The 17,803-nt window shown below is 45.3% G+C and overlaps 1 protein-coding gene across 1 annotated transcript; it reads right to left on the minus strand.

Annotated features, from left to right (window-relative positions):
- Window positions 1–6,882: 6,882 nt before the first annotated feature.
- Window positions 6,883–7,848, minus strand: LOC124669499 (ethylene-response factor C3-like). The gene has a single exon (XM_047206112.1). The coding sequence runs from the start codon at window positions 7,839–7,841 to the stop codon at window positions 7,026–7,028; it is 816 nt and encodes a 271-aa protein (XP_047062068.1). The 5' UTR covers window positions 7,842–7,848; the 3' UTR covers window positions 6,883–7,025.
- Window positions 7,849–17,803: the final 9,955 nt, after the last annotated feature.

The following is a 17,803-nucleotide window of genomic DNA, read 5'->3' on the forward strand; positions in this document are numbered from 1 at the left end:
GTCATGTCTTATCAGTCAAAATCAGGAGGATAGAAAAACGTCATCAATGATGTCATGGAGAATGATTGCATGCGAAGGGATAAGAAAGAATCGGGTGATCAACTTGAGCCTATGCGCGGATTGCAGGCATCCGCACTTAGGCTCGGGGGCTACTCCCATCGGGAGAGCTGTCGTGCACCCGATAAAATGAGGACTCGAAGGAAATAATTGACTCAAGTCTGCGCCCAGACGTAATACGCCCGCGCCCAGACTCGGGGGCTACTCCCATCGGGAACGCTGGATGCGCACTCGACAGAAATTTTTTCGCACTCCAGGATCATGCCCGGGGACTTGATTCTGTGTAGGGTAACGTTGTTTTGCCTTCGGCAGTTAACCAACAAAAGTTGGGCACGTTATTCGGTATCCCTTGCATAAAGAAAATGTATCGGATGCACTACAAGAGGCTTGCAGAAAAAGCTTCGGCAGAAGAAGATGTTCGAATGGTACAACTTGAGTCTACGCACGGATCGCGAGCATCCGTACCTAGACTCGGGGGCTACTCCCATCGGGAGCGCTGACGCGCATCCGATAGAAGGCAGAAGAAATGCAAGAACGATCAAGGAAAAGGAGTTCGGAAGAAGACATGCTTCAGTCTCTACCCGAACTATGTTCGGCTAGACACTCGGGGGCTACTGACGTGGGCATTACCCTTCGGGTAACCACTATTGCTCTACCCTATACGGCCCAGGTGGAGGCCCATGAAGGTACTCGAAGACAAGATGGGCCACTAGGACGGTGCGGCAAAAGATTACTTGAAGTACAAGACACGGAAAGAGCCGAAGAAGGAAAGATTAGAGATAGATCTATTGTAAACCTACTTGTACTCGATTAAACCTCTCGGGACCTGGCCACCTATATAAAGGCCAGGAGAGGGGCTATCGAGGACACAACCAATCTTAGCGATATTAGCCAACAGAAGATTAGAACTAGGTTACCCTAGCGATTAGCTATCTCGACGAGATCATAGCCGAACTATTCGGCACCCCATTGTAACACTGTTTTCATTATAATCAAGAACAGACAAGCAGGACGTAAGGGTTTTACCTCATCGAGGGCCCCGAACCTGGGTAAATCGCTCCCCCCGTTTGTCTGTGCACCGATGTCTCGTCTCAGCTTGCAGGATTCCATCAACCCTAAGTCCCTATCGGAGGACATTGTCGAGGAACACCCCCGACAGTTGGAAAAAATTTCAGCAGTTTTATCACAAGCAGTTTCAGCAGTTTTAGCAATTTCAGGCAGTTTTGTAGGCTTTGCACTAGGAGTAGAAACATTGCCAACACCAATTATATTACCATTGATAGTAGGAGGTGCAGCAACATGTGAATAATTAACATTACTAGTGGTGGTAATAGTCCAAACTTTAGCTACATTATTCTCTTTAGCTAGTTTTTCATTTTCTTCTCTATCCCACCTAGCACGCAATTCAGCCATTAATCTTATATTCTCATTAATTCTAACTTGGATGGCATTTGCTGTAGTAGTAATCTTATTATCAATATCATTATTAAGCATAACTTTCAATTTTAAAAGATCAACATCAGAGGCAAGTCTATCAACTCTAGAAGCAAGAATATCAATTTTATCAAGCTTTTCCTCAACAGATTTGTTAAAAGAAGTTTGTGTACTAATAAATTCTTTAAGCATAGCTTCAAGACCAGAGGGTACACTCCTATTATTATTGTAAGAATTCCCATAAGAATAACCATTACCATTAGCAGAAGGATATGACCTATAGTTATTACCAGAGTTGTTCCTATAAGCATTGTTGTTGAAATTATTGTTTTTAATGAAATTCACATCAACATTTTCTTCTTGAGCAACCAATGAAGCTAAAGGAACATTATTATGATCAACATTAGATCTACCATTCACAAGCATAGACATAATCACATCAATCTTATCACTCAAGGAAGAGGTTTCTTCAACAGAATTTACCTTCTTACCTTGTGGAGCTCTTTCCGTGTGCCATTCAGAGTAATTTATTATCATATCATCAAGAAGTTTTGTAGCCGCCCCCAAAGTGATGGACATAAAGGTACCTCCAGCAGCTGAATCCAATAAATTCCGCGAAGAAAAATTTAGTCCCGCATAGAAGGTTTGGATGATCATCCAAGTAGTCAGCTCCATGGGTTGGGCAATTCTTTACCAAAGTTTTCATTCTCTCCCATGCTTGAGCAACATGTTCAGTATCTAATTGCTTAAAATTCATTATGCTACTTCTCAAAGATATAATTTTAGCGGGAGGATAATATCTACCAATAAAAGCATCCTTACATTTGGTCCATGAATCAATACTATTTTTAGGCAAAGATAGCAACCAATCTTTAGCTCTTCCTCTTAATGAGAAAGGAAACAATTTCAATTTAATAATATCACCATCTACATCCTTGTATTTTTGCATTTCACATAGTTCAACAAAATTATTAAGATGGGCAGCAGCATCATCAGAACTAACACCAGAAAATTGATCTCTCATAACAAGGTTTAGTAAAGCAGGTTTAATTTCAAAGAATTCTGCTATAGCAGCAGGTGGAGCAATAGGTGTGCATAGGAAATCATTGTTATTTGTAGTTGTGAAGTCACACAACTTAGTATTTTCAGGGGTATTCATTTTAGAAACGGTAAATAAAACAAACTAGATAAAGTAAATGCAAGTAACTATTTTTTTTGTGTTTTTGATATAGAGAGCAAGACAGTAAATAAAGTAAAACTAGCAACTAATTTTTGTGTGTTTTGTTTAGGTGCAACAAACAAAGTAGTAAATAAAATAAAGCAAGACAAAAACAAAGTAAAGAGATTGGGAAGTGGAGACTCCCTTGCAGGCGTGTCTTGATCTCCCGGCAACGGCGCCAGAAATTTAGCTTGATGCGCGTAGATGTACACGTCCGTTGGGAACCCCACGTGGAAGGTATGATGCGCACAGCAGCAAGTTTCCCTCAGTATGAAACCAAGGTTATCGAACCAGTAGGAGCCAAGAAGCACGTTGAAGGTTGATGGTGGCGAAATGTGATGCGGCGCAACACCGGGGATTCCGGCGCCAACGTGGAACCTGCACAACACAACCAAAGTACTTTGCCCCAACGAAACAGTGAGGTTGTCAATCTCACCGGCTTGCTGTAACAAAGGATTAACCATATTGTGTGGAAGATGATTGTTTGCAAGAAAATAGTAAAACAAGTATTGCAGTAGATTGTATGCGATGTAAAGAATAGGACCGGGGTCCACAGTTCACTAGAGGTGTCTCTCCCATAAGATAAAAGCATGTTGGGTGAACAAATTACAATCGGGCAATTGACAAATAGAAAAGGGCATAACAATGCATATACATGATATGATAAATATAGTGAGATTTAATTGGGCATTACGACAAAGTATATAGACCGCCATCCAACTGCATCTATGCCTAAAAAGTCCACCTTCGAGGTTATCATCCGAACCCCTTTCAGTATTAAGTTGCAAAGCAACGGACAATTGCATTAAGTATGGTGCGTAATGTAATCGACAACTACATCCTTAGACATAGAATCAATGTTTTATCCCTAGTGGCAACATCACATCACAACCTTAGAACTTTCCATCACTTCGTCCCGGTGTCAATGAAGGCATGAACCCACTATCGAGCATAAATACTCCCTCTTGGAGTTAAGAGTAAAAACTTGGCCGAGCCTCTACTAATAACGGAGAGCATGCAAGATCATAAACAACACATAAACAATAGATTGATAATCACCATAACATAGTATTCTCTATTCATCGGATCCCGACAAACACAACATATAGAATTACGAGATAGATGATCTTGATCATGTTAGGCAGCTCACAAGATCCAACAATGAAGCACAATTAGGAGAAGACGACCATCTAGCTACTGCTATGGACCCATAGTCCAGGGGTGAACTACTCACTCATCACTCCGGAGGCGATCATGGCGATGAAGAGTCCTCCGGGAGATGAATCCCCTCTCCGGCAGGGTGCCGGAGGCGATCTCCTGAATCCCCCGAGATGGGATTCGCGGCGGCGGCGTCTCTGGAAGGTTTTCCGTATCGTGGCTCTCGGTACTGGGGGTTTCGCGACGGAGGCTTTAAGTAGGCGAAAGGGCAGCCTCGGAGGGGTCCTGGTGGGACCAGACACTAGGGCGGCGCGGCCAGGGCTTGGGCCGCGCCGCCACCATGTGTGGGCCCCACGTGGCCCCTCTCTGACGGCTCTCGGGTGTTCTGGATGCTTCCGGGCAAAATAGGAACCTGGGCGTTGATTTCGTCCAATTCCGAGAATATTTCCTTACTAGGATTTCTGAAACCAAAAACAGCTAGAAAACAACGAACCGACTCTTCGGCATCTTGTTAATAGGTTAGTTCCAGAAAATGCACGAATATGACATAAAGTGTGCATAAAACATGTAGATATCATCAATAATGTAGCATGGAACATAAGAAATTATCGATACGTTGGAGACGTATCATGGTTCTCGAGGACTTCTTCTGGCTAGGGGGGGTCTCCATATCGTCATGGACCTTCATTGGTGGTTATTCCTTCCTCTCCATTTCTGGGACAGATGTGGACCTCTATAGCCGTTTGACGACTTCCTGTCCGCAACCAACAACGTCAGGTCGACTCGTGAAGGAGCGGCACACGTTTTGGACGTTGAAAACGAAGGGCATATCAAGGATTTTGTTGTGATTTATTATTATTATTGAGATATTTTATACTTTCAATTTTTTTTAATGTCAGGGCTCTATTCATAAAAAAAGTAGCAAGCCTTCAGTTCAAAACGATGAATTACATGTGCATGCAAATAGATCGCTTAACAAAAATGGCGACGTCCAAAAATTATATTGAATTGCCTGCCAAAGAAAAGCCCAATGTTTATTAATTACTACTAATGTGTACCAGGTATGAAGGTTGTTGCCAAAAGAGAAGAGACAAGACCCGAACCAATTTATTGAATCATGCAAACTGATGTTTATCACTCGAAGGAATGAGAGCAACCTATAGATGGTTTTGCGCCACAAGCTATATCCGGTGGGTAGCTTGCTTGTCCTGGGCTCCTGCCCACCTCATTCCACACATGAACATGTGTACTACTTCCATGGCAGCTTGTGGACTGTCAACTGTTCTTGCTGTGTTGATCACTCCGACGTGTGTCATCACTGTCATCAATATCCCATGCATCTTAATCTTAGATTGATGGTCATAATCGGTAAGATTAAGGTTGTCAGACGAAGGCAAGTTACTACTTCCTCCGTTTTAATAAATAATGCTTATATTTTTTTCTGAAAAGTTAAGTCAAGTAAAATTTGATCAAACTATTAAAAAATGTCGATAAATAAAATATTCTATAGATATCAAATGAAAATATATTTCATGATCTATCAGATGATATTGATTTTTTTGTTGCATATTAATGATTTTTTGTAGAAATTTTATCAAAACTTTGCATGATTTTTTTTAAATAATATAAGCTCTATTTATTAAAACGGTGGTAGTATCCAATTCCATGGGCCATGGACTATTTGAGAGTTGAAGAGCTAATTTGCATGCCGCACGCTCTTGATCGTGACTGGTTGGTCATAGTAGCACAAGCTACTATCAGGTCAGATGTGCCAACCTGAATATATACCAATGAAAAAATAGCGCGCTAACACAAATAGTGTGGGTTTTAGAAAAACGCTATAGACGCTATAGCATGCTAATAGCGTGCTATTTTTCAAAATAGCGTTTAACAAAAAAAATATGAAAATTCAGGATTTCAGCATATATATAATAATAGATATAGCACTCTGCAGCTATAAAATCTCGGATATGATATTTTGCAGCCAAACATCAACCAGAAATAGTTCACATAGTCCATAACTTGATATGACATAGTCTCAAAATCACAAACCATAGTTCACATTCACATTGTGCCGAGCTAGAAGGATTGAAGGAGGGAAACGGAGGCACGGGGGTGAAAGCTTGAAGGTGAAGCTAGGCGTGGCTGCTTACCACCGATTGACAGAGGAGAAGGGGGGCGGAGCTGCTCCATCACGTCGTCGCCTGCCAGGCAGAACAGGTGACAAGGAGTTGGAGAGTGCGCAATCTGAGTTTCTTAGTTTAGAGTTGCCTGGATTAAGGATTTAAGATACGCAAGTGGGTTAAAATGTGGAATGAGCTACTAAAAAATTACTATACAAAATAGCGTGCTATGCGGAATAGCGAATAGCGCCAAATAGCGTAAAATAGCGCGTCTTTAGCGTGTGTAGCGTCATAGCGTGCCTAGAATGCATAGCATAGCGTTCAACTCGCAAATACGCTATAGCGCCGCTATTAGCGTGAAATAGCGCGCTATTTTTTTCGTTGATATATACACACATACTCGAATCGACCACCATAACTATTGTTTTTTATTACGCACGCACGTGGCCAAGAAAGCTACTCACTCACCAACATGCATATTTTTAGGTGCTTTTCTATAAAGCAGGGCCTTGTGCCTGGTTGTCTAAAAAAATATGCATGTTAATTTGGACCTGGTCAAGACATGCATCCATGCAAGTTTTTTTCTGCATGTCTGCTTGAGTTCGAGTTCTCATTTTGCAAGCTCCATTCCACTTTACCCGTCAACACCAAAAGTCCAAAACCAACAACAATCTCTTTTAAACTGAATTTGTGGAACTATTCACAACAACCAGTTTCACTGAATTGAAGCCAAAATATTTGGCGCTTCAGAACTTATAGACAGTGTGCACGCTCTTCCTTAATCTGTTGACGATCGAGTGCGTGCTCTGATCAATGGAGAGGACGGGTTCCCCATTTCGAAAGAAGAATTCTTACCATGTTGTGGGTTTCTCCATTCTAGAAGAAAATCGATGGATCCTAAAGAAACGTCTAGCTGAATTGTCCAACACACAATCGGGGCTATCACACATACAGGGAAGAAAAGAAAGAAACCGGTCCATCATCTTCAACAACTCTCACCAACACTATTCTTGTCGATCAAGCTCACTGCAAAGTCAGGCGGAGTGGTGGCTCCAGCACCATGAAATGGAGGCGGCGGAGGTTATGTCGTCCTGGGAGGCGCCGAGCAGCTCCTCGAGGTATTCTGCGCCGAGGTCCTCCAGCTCCATCACGCACTCCGGCCGCCGGGCGACCATTGGCTTCCGGTTCGCCGCAAGCGGCCGCCTCCGATGCATAGAATGTCGTCGCTTGAGCGCCAGAACGGGCGACACCCCGTCGGCGCGGCCGCACACGTCGTCGCCGGCGCCGTCCAGCGACCGCCGGACATGGTCCGCGGGGAAGTTGAGCACGGCGGCGCCACCACGCATCGCGAAGGCGGCCTGGTCGTACGCCAGCGCCGCCGCCTCCGGGCTGTCGAAGGTGCCCAGCCACACCCGGACGCCGTTCCGCGTCGAGTCACGGATCTCCGCCGCGAACTTGCCCCACGGCCGCTTCCGCACCCCGCGGAACGCACGCCCACAGCCGCCGTTGTGCCCCTCGGCTGCCTCTTGTTTCATTGGTGTCTCCGTCTTGGGGGCTTGCACGGGGGCGTTCTGGGAGTGGGAGAGCAAGTCGAGCAGGAGCATCTCGTCGGCGTCGTTGGTGTCGAACGGGAGCAGAGGCGGAGTGGCCGGGGCACGGTGCCACGGCGCGGAGTCGGCCGAGCTGGTGGAGGAGCCCGGCGAGTGGAGTTGAGCGCTCGGGAGCTGGTGGCATGCTGCTGCTCGTTGGAGCGTGGTCATGGCGCGACGGGTCAAGAAATTGACGACGCCGGTGGTGAGGCGTGGAGAAGAAGATGAAGAAGAAGCGGTGCTGCTAGGATCAGACGACATTATTGGATTTTCTTTCGATCTTGAGTTGTAACGGTTGGAAGCACGGCAGTTATATATAGTGGCGGCAAGAGGTTGGCTGGGGAGGCGTGGAGAAAACTACTCTGTTTTTTCACTGACACTTGACAAAAATGCTCTGTTTGGTGGGTTTCCTTAACTGTTTTGGATGCCCTGCCTATTGGGGCTGAGATAATAATTCAGTAATGATGGCGACGTGTTCTGATTTGTAGCAAGTTAGTTACGGTGAAGGGGAAATATTGTGATAGAGCACCATGACAGATACACAACCCTGTCCACACCATCTATTTTAATGTTGAGATTCGTGCATAAACTTTTCTTTGTTTTTCTTCCAACCTTTGTGCGACGAAGAGAAACAGCATTTTAGCTCCTAGGTGCATATGCTCCTCTCTTTTTTTGAAATGTGTTTAAAACATATTTGAAAATATTGAAAAACACAAAACAAAATGACATGTGTATGTCTTCACATCCTACGTCCTCACAAGTTTCAACAGAAACAGATCTTTTGTGCAGTTTGTGTAAAAAAGGATAAAACTCATCGCTAAAATAAGATATTTCTCAAGACATTTTATGTGTTTTTTACACAAGGCACAAAAATGTCGGTTTTTAGCAAAACATTGTGTGAGCACATATAAAGTGGAGATATACATGCGATTTTTTTCTTGAATATTTTAACATTTAACATTTATTGTTTTTGGATAAATGAAGCACATGCACATAAGATTAAAAGTGAATTTCAGCGAAAGAAACTAGTAAAACTTAAAACTTTGCAGATCAACAACACATTAGAAGTATAATGTACTAAAAACAACATTGGGTCTATGAATCTATCACAAAATATCTAAAATAAGAAATTTCTGATAATTTTTGTTATTTTTTTACAAAATGTTCCAAATTAATTTTTATGCATTGCACCTTCTTATGAGAGTTTGAGATTAGAGCTTGGAAAAAAGTGAGTAAAAAGTTTAGAGGCTGAGAAAAACTGAGTAGAACTAACGAACGAAAGGCACGGTAATAAAAATCCCTTTTAAAAATTTCTGCAAAAAAAATCCAAATTAATTTTCATACATTGTACTTCCAATAAGTCGTTGATCTGCAAATTAAAGTTTCAAGTTTGTATTTGCTTTCGTTTTGGGAGGGAAAGAAGAAAATGTTTACACACGGGATCTCAACACAAAATAGATGGTGTGGATAGAGGTGTGTTGCTATTTTCTCTCAAACGTAGGCTAACAAATTCTAAAGCCATTAAATCTAAAGTGGAATATCTGTAGTGGAGTTTCATTGCAATTCGCCCAAAACATGAGGAGCAAAAAACCAAAACATATTGGCATATTGCTGCCAATTAGCATACCTGATAATGAATTTCGTCGTAGCTGGCTAATTTGTGATCAAGTGGTAGCCACTGCTACATACTCCACTACACAAGTGACAATTATCTACTAACTAGGTGGGGTGAGATGTGCAGAGTGCGACGATTATGATACTGCAAATCGTGATCGAGCTGGGTAGGCGCACGTGAGTCAATGTGCAGGTCCATTGCACTTGACCTTCACATCCATTTCATCCATTTCCCAGTGGCACATATATTATTAGCATATGAAATTTCGCAGCATAATTCGTATCCCCATGTAAAATCATACTGACGATGATATCGTTGCATCCATTGCACCTCGCCAGCAGCGCTATTGCTGAACCGGTTCCTTCCATCTCTCTCGTGCCTACTACGTTCCTTCGTGTGTTGCTTCTTCTTGTATGATCGAGCATTTCAGTCACGTGTTGGTTAGCTAGCTTAAATGTGTCACTCTCCTTGTTTGCTATTTAAACGAGCTGAAACTGAAATCTTGAAATTTCTTGGTCTTAAATCCATGTATGGATCAGAAGAGAATGTAACACTCCACTGACATGGGTTAACAAGCTGTACATACATTGTATCTGCCATTTTCGATGCGTGCGTCAATTGGTGTTTGTGGTCACGTCCAGTCCAGGAGAAAAAGAGAGGAATTTTTACGGTTAGGCAACAACAGCTTGCAGTCTAGAATAGATGCTCTTTGCTGGGTCAAGTTGTATGCGAAGTCTCTCAAGACCTGGCCCCAGACCAAATGACACCACACCTTGCAAATTACATTTCTGCCCAATTTTATTTGGAAATTAACAGATTGGGCGTTCATGTTTAGATTGCAGCTCTGTGAAATATGCAACCACCAACACGGCGGCTCAGTTCATAGAGCGCACGGGAGATAATTGTGATTTCTATGTGAACCACGCCCGATCTGAAGAACCACGCATGTAAGTTTTGAACAAAAAATTATTGAAACTTAGTATTTCTTTGCGAAATATACTGATTATATCATGTAGAGTATCATCCTTTTCCACTTCTTCTGGTTTGTGTGTGGTTGACCGTGAGTGGCTGTCGCCATGACATGCATTTGCGTGATGTGATGGCACGCATTTGGTCGCATACAAGAGCAGAAGAAGTAGCTGGTCTGACTTTTGGATTTATATAGATATTCTCCAATCCATATACATCCTCTTCTTTTTAATTCTGCATTTTTTTTCATTTCACAGTTTAATTGTGGCACGAGCGTGATTGAATCTGGTCCGGAGCCCGTACGGCATGCCTGGAAAAAGCTACTAGTTGGACACTAGATTAATATGGATGGATAAATCAATCTGGATCCACTAGTTCAGTTAACTAATGGCTAGATAACGGTTAGTTAGATACATTCTGAGTACTAGCTACTACATACGTTGTACTATTGTCTTTTCCAGATCGATTTTTCCCAGAAGTTAAATTGTTCAAAAGTTTGTCATGCTTATATTTATGCATGGTACCTTGAATATTAATACTCGGGAGTACTACGTACCATGTGGATTTAACTGGGCTGCCACCCTCACTACGTACCATGTGGATTTAATGTGGGACTGCATAAAAAGGAAGTTGAAAAATTGTCTGAAGCATATATAAATATTCGTATATTGCAACCTTTTTTTTTCTTTGCTTCATGCGTGTCATTGGGTATTTGGGTTCTACGCCGCGGTGTGTATACCAAGCAAAGGTTTGACTTATAATCAAGAAACAGGAAAGAACGTCGGAACTTTCCTTATCCATTTCAGTCTTTTTAGACATGGCAAACTTCTTCATCTCGAATTTTCTTGATAGATGTAACAAAAAAAGGAAACAATGTGAGGTCATCCATGACCCAATTCCATTTCGACCAACAAATTGGGAACTTTTATTTTGATAAAAAATGAAGATGCTTTATGGGCTCCATCTGGTCCCCTCCCATAGGGGGGGGGGGGCTATGGATTGTGGTGGGCCGACCTCATCATCATAATCTCGTGCATGCTTCACGTGGAGGAAGTTGGGGCTACGCAGTTTATGCGAGGCTCTTCTACGTCAAGCTCGTCCACACGGAGGACAGCAGGGCTGTTTCCCCATTGTCCTATTGGATGCTCAAGGTCGGTTCAGACCAATGTGGAGTGACAACTATCAGATCCGTGCCACGACATGCGCACCCCCGCACGACTGGGACAGTGGTATTAGGTGGGAAGTCATCCCGCCGATCCAATAGCGCCACTCCGGTCTTGGCTGGAGTATTAGCTATCACTAGTATGGAAGTTTCGTCATCAAGATGTGATTCGAAGACCATTCATCTTAAGGGTGTAAAATCTTTGTTCTAACCTTGATTGGTCAGGCTGAGAGGCAGAAAAACTTGCGTTGTTATCTTGTTGAAGACGCTATCTGCGTGCATATGTGTTGGTCTTCATTGGTTAGTGTCGTCGCGTATTCGACGAGTCTCCGATGAGGGCAGCCTCACGTAGGGGAGAGAGAGAGGGAGCCATAGGGCGAGGAGCCACCGGGACGAGGTCACACGAGTTACCCAGCTTCAGACCTCGCAACGGCTACGAGATCCTACGTGCTTCTATAATTCACTATAAGACAACAAGTGCGTGATTACAATGATTTGTGTCTTGTCGCAAGGGCTCCCAGGATCTGGCTTATAAAGGCTCCAGACCTAGGGCTACAAGGTAGAGATCCTAGCGGATACGACTACGCCTAAACTACGTAGGAGATTCCTTATCGTGCACATCACATAGCAGACCGACCTTCATCATGGGTCGGATCGTAGCTTGTCTCCATACCGGATCCTTCCTTCTGTAGATTCCGGTAACTGGGACGCCCAGTTGGGCCATAGGCCATACCACCATCTTTGGGCCACCCGAGGTTACCGAAATTGAGAGCCCATCACGGTATACCTAGCTAGCATATCCACAACAGTAGCACCCGGAGTTCTTCGATTCACCATTCCTTCGTCTAGCTCTAGCTTTGTCTTGTTCGGAGAGAATCTTGAAGGACTCCAAAAAATCTTGTTTCCGACGCAGCTCCTGTCGGAAATTCCATAGCATCGACCTCAACGGTCATACCCAAGCTAATGGTATCCCAAGCTAACGGTAATTTCGTGAAATTTGCTCTTCTTCCATGATACTAGTACTGATATGCTCAAAAAATTCGCGTGCGGAATCTGTGGCACTCCGTGATTTCTAGGAAGTTGCAATCCATCAATAAAAGTACATTCGCCGCAATTTCACCGCCCATGACCTAGGAAACGTGGCGGAAATCCAACGGCGCGACCTTAGGTTTCCACCATAGGATCCGGCGCACAAATCCTAGAGCCATGAGTATAAAATCGGGGGGTGTGATACGTCCATTTTGCATCACTATTTTATATCATAATTTACTGTTATTCATTGATATATTTCATATTTAGAGATGATACTTATGTTATTTCATCCATTTTGCATGTTTCATGATTATTGGAGAATCACGCACCGGAGTCGGGATTCTCGCTGGAAAAAGCACCGTCGTAATGCAATATTTCGGAAGATCAACAATTGACGGAAATTACACGGAAAATCTTATTTTTCCAGAAGACGGAGATAGCCAAAAGGAGGAGCCGAGGAGGGCCGCCATGGGCCCCCCCATAGGCCGGCATGGGCCCAGGCCTGGCCGCGCCGCCTTGTGGGGAGGAGGCCCACAGCCCCCTCTGGCCTCCTCTCCTTCGCGTACTTCTTCGTCCCGAAAACCTAAGCTCCAGAGAATAATCGCGAGGAGACACAGCCGCCTCTGCGGGGTGGAAAACACCAGAGAGAAAAGAGCTCTCCAGCAGGCTGAAATCCGCCGGGGAAATTCCCTCCCGGAGGGGGAAATCGATGCCATCGTCACCGTCATCGAGCTGGACACCATTGGGATCATCATCACCATCATCTCCATCATCATCACCGCCATCTCCACCGCTGCACCTCGTCACCGCTGTAACATCTAGGGTTGAATCTTGATTGTTTGGTAGGGGAAACTCTCCCGGTATTGATTACTCCTTGTTATTGATGCTATTGAGTGAAACCATTGAACCAAGGTTTATGTTCAGATTGTTATTCATCATCATATCACCTCTGATCATGTTCCATATGATGTCTCGTGAGTAGTTCGTTTTGTTCTTGAGGACATGGGTGACGTGGGCACTACCCTTCGGGTAACCGACATTACCCTATCCTGTACTGACTAATTGGAGGCCCATGAAGACACCTGAAGGCAAGATGGGCCACTAGGTCGGTGCACCAGAAGGTTCCTTGACGGGCAAGACAAGGAAGCGATCGAACAAGGAAAGATTGGATCTAAAACTACTGCAAACCTAGTCGTGCTCGGTGAGACCTTCTTGAGACCCGGCCTCCTATATAAAGGCCAAGAGAGGGGCTGCCGAGGGACAGGATCAATCTTAGCAATCTTAGCCAGCAAAAGCTTAGAGCTAGGTCACCTTAGCAATAGCCATCTCGACGAGATCTCAGCCGAACTATTCGGCACCCCATTGTAACCCATTATCATCATAATCAAGAACAGACAGGCAGGACGTAAGGGTTTTACCTCATCGAGGGCCCCGAACCTGGGTAAATCGCTCTCCCCGGTTGTCTGTAAACCGATGTCTCGTGTTAGCTTGCAGGATTCCATCAACCCTAAGCCCCTATCGGAGGGCATTGGCGAGGAGTACCCTCGACAATTGGCGCCGTCTGTGGGAAACCTGTCGGCACAAGATCGTACATCGGCTGAACCCGACATGTCATCGGCAGCTTCATCAACACCGTCATCGCCTCGTTTGGGAAGCCCGATTCGTTTCGGTTCCTACGAGTTCACCCCACATAGCGATTCGTCTCGCTCGACTTTCTCCGGTCTACAAGGCAACATGGAGATGGCCTTCGGGAGCGTCCACTACAACGTCAACTCAGAAGGAATTCTTCGGCTGCTGGAATCTCCCATCTCCAGGTCGACGAGTCCAAGCGCATCGTCGTCACTCGACCTTTCGGCTGGCCTGACAAGCCCGTCAAGTCCATCCGCACCTTCGGCTCCCCGTTCGGCGTCCTCCATGTCAGTCGGATCCGATAATCCCGCGACCTCGGAGTTAACCTCGTACTACTGCATGAACTGCGACACCAGGCACGGACTAGGGTCGAGCGACACGCCGTTCATCTGCAATGCCTACTATTCATCGGGAGAGGACAGCATTGACAGCATCACCCAAGGAGACACCCGAAGAGTGGCGCTCCTCCAAGTTTACGTCGCTAACAGGGGAGACGGAGATCGCACCCCCCGTTCCAGCAGACGAGCTAGTTTTGAGAACAGCGCCAGCAACAACAACAACGACCACACCATCGCAGAGGAGGAGTGGGCAGCAGCCAAGGCAGCCGTGCTTAACGACACACCACTTCCGGCGGGAACCACGGTTGGCACTCTCAATGCTTACCGCTCCATATTGGAGAAAAATCGTGAGCGCCTATCTAAGGAGCAAGCCACCCTCGAGAGACGCCTATCTCTGCGGCACACCGATCCAGCCGAACGACGAAGGGGCTCGCAGGAAGTGCCTCTCGAAGTACCCACGGAGGAGGCAAGCATCGATCAAGGATGTCCGAGGCTTTCGGAAGATGATGCAAGGGAGATAACGTCAAACCTGACCAAGTCCTTTATGACTACGGACACCGCGGGCATGCCACGGCCAAAAACCGTTGCGGGAGCAACAGCCCAACCTTGCAAGCATACCTCATTAACCAGCGTCCCGAAGGATCCATGGCACAGGCTCACCGTGGTGCCTTAGAAAGTCTCGCGATATTAGGAGATAATCTAGTTCCACGGAAGGAGAAGACCACCTTGCAGGCCAGCGGCCCAAAGCACCGCGCAAGAGATGCTCGAGATGAAATTACTCAGAGTAGAATCGACAAAGCAAGGCGACGACGCGCCGCCAGAGAGGAATTCAACAGCAATTCTTCGGATGAGACCCAGGAGAACGACGGCGAGCTTAGGGGAGCCGATTGTTTAAGCTACAAAATTCGGGAGGCGATGCCACCTAAGAAGTTCAAACCCACCCCTACCGACGCCGCCAAATACGATGGGCAGCAGGAGCCGAGATCCTGGATAGAGGATTATTTGCAGACAGTGATTCTGCAAGAAGGGAATCAGATAGCAGCAATGCAGTGCCTGCAGCTTTACCTAAAGGACTCGGCGCGAGCCTAGCTAAGAGGTCTGCCGAAGGGTTCCATTAAGTCATGGGACGACCTAGTAGAGGACTTCGTCGCCAACTTCCAAGCAACCTACAAAAGGCCCGTCGGGATCGAGGAGTTACGGCATTGTCAGCAAAAGCAGAAGGAGTCGATGCGCGCATACATCGGGAGATTCACCAAGCTCCTGAACGTTGCGGAAGACGTATCCGTCGACGCAGCAATCGACGCCTTTAGTGATGGCATCCGACGTGAAAGCTATATAGAAGAACTTGGGCGCAAGAAGCCGAAAACCATAACCAAGTTAATGGAAATCGCCAACAGCTGGGCCGATGGCGAAGACAACGTTTGAAAGCCACGACAGCGCAGCGACGATGAAGAGGATGACCAGCCGAAGCATGATTCGGGTGGTCGAAGGGATCGCAACAAGAGAAGGAAGAACCACAGCTACGATGACAATAATTTGGTGGCCGTGATGGCGTGTAACTCACACGTTCGTTGGGAACCCCAAGAGGAAGGTATGATGCGCACAGCAGCAAGTTTTCCCTCAGAAAGAAACCAAGGTTTATCGAACCAGGAGGAGCCAAGAAGCACGTTGAAGGTTGATGGCGGCGGGATGTAGTGCGGCGCAACACCGGAGATTCCGGCGCCAACGTGGAACCCGCACAACACAACCAAAGTACTTTGCCCCAACGAAACGAGTGAGGTTGTCAATCTCACCGGCTTGTCTGTAACAAAGGGTTAACCGTATTGTGTGGAAGATGATTGTTTGCAAGAAAACAGTAAAGAACAAGTATTGCAGCAGATTTGTATTTCAGTATAAAAGAATGGACCGGGGTCCACAGTGCACTAGAGGTGTCTCTCCCATAAGATAAAAGCATGTTGGGTGAACAAATTACAGTCGGGCAATTGACAAATAGAGAGGGCATAACAATGCACATACATGTCATGATAAGTACAGTGAGATTTAATTGGGCATTACGACAAAGTACATAGACCGCCATCCAACCGCATCTATGCCTAAAAAGTCCACCTTCAGGTTATCATCCGAACCCCTTCCAGCATTAAGTTGCAAAGCAACGTGACAATTGCATTAAGTATGGTGCGTAATGTAATCAACAACTACATCCTTGGACATAGCATCAATGTTTTATCCCTAGTGGCAACAGCACAACACAACCTTAGAACTTTCATCACATCGTCCCGGTATCAATGGAGGCATGAACCCACTATCGAGCATAAATACTCCCTCTTGGAGTTAAGAGCAAAAACTTGGCTAGAGCCTCTACTAATAACGGAGAGCATGCAAGATCATAAACAACACATAGGTAATAACTTGATAATTAACATAACATGGTATTCTCTATCCATCGGATCCCGACAAACACAACATATAGTATTACAGATAGATGATCTTGATCATGTTAGGCAGCTCACAAGATCCAACAATGAAGCACAATGAGGAGAAGACAACCATCTAGCTACTGCTATGGACCCATAGTCCAGGGGTGAACTACTCACTCATCACTCCGGAGGCGACCATGGCGGTGAAGAGTCCTCCGGGAGATGAATCCCCTCTCCGGCAGGGTGCCGGAGGAGATCTCCGTAATCCCCCGAGATGGGATTGGCGGCGGCGGCGTCTCTGGAAGGTTTTCCGTATCGTGGTTCTTCGCATCGGGGTTTTCGCGACGGAGGCTTTAAGTAGGCGGAAGGGCAACGTGGGGGGCCACACGAGGGCCCCACACCACAGGTCGGCGCGGCCAGGGCCTGGGCCGCGCCGCCCTATGGTGGCGGCGCCTCGTGGCCCCACTTCGACTCCTCTTCGGTCTTCCGGAAGCTTCGTGGCAAAATAGGACCCTGGGCGTTGATTTCGTCCAATTCCGAGAATATTTCGTTACTAGGATTTCTGAAACCAAAAACAGCAGAAAACAAAGAATCGGCTCTTCGGCATCTTGTTAATAGGTTAGTTCCATAAAATGCACGAATATGACATAAAGTGTGCATAAAACATGTAGATATCATCAATAATGTGGCATGGAACATAAGAAATTATCGATACGTCGGAGACGTATCAGCATCCCCAAGCTTAGTTCTGCTCGTCCCGAGCAGGTAAAACGATAACAAAGATAATTTCTGAAGTGACATGCCATCATAACCTTGATCATACTATTTGTAAACATATGTAATGAATGCAGCGATCAAAACAATGGTAATGACATGAGTAAACAGGTGAATCATAAAGCAAAGACTTTTCATGAATAGTACTTCAAGACAAGCATCAATAAGTCTTGCATAAGAGTTAACTCATAAAGCAATAAATCAAAGTAAAGGTATTGAAGCAACACAAAGGAAGATTAAGTTTCAGCGGTTGCTTTCAACTTGTAACATGTATATCTCATGGATAT

Source organism: Lolium rigidum, chromosome 7 (genome assembly GCF_022539505.1).
Source record: "Lolium rigidum isolate FL_2022 chromosome 7, APGP_CSIRO_Lrig_0.1, whole genome shotgun sequence".
NCBI classification, from domain to species: domain Eukaryota; kingdom Viridiplantae; phylum Streptophyta; class Magnoliopsida; order Poales; family Poaceae; genus Lolium; species Lolium rigidum.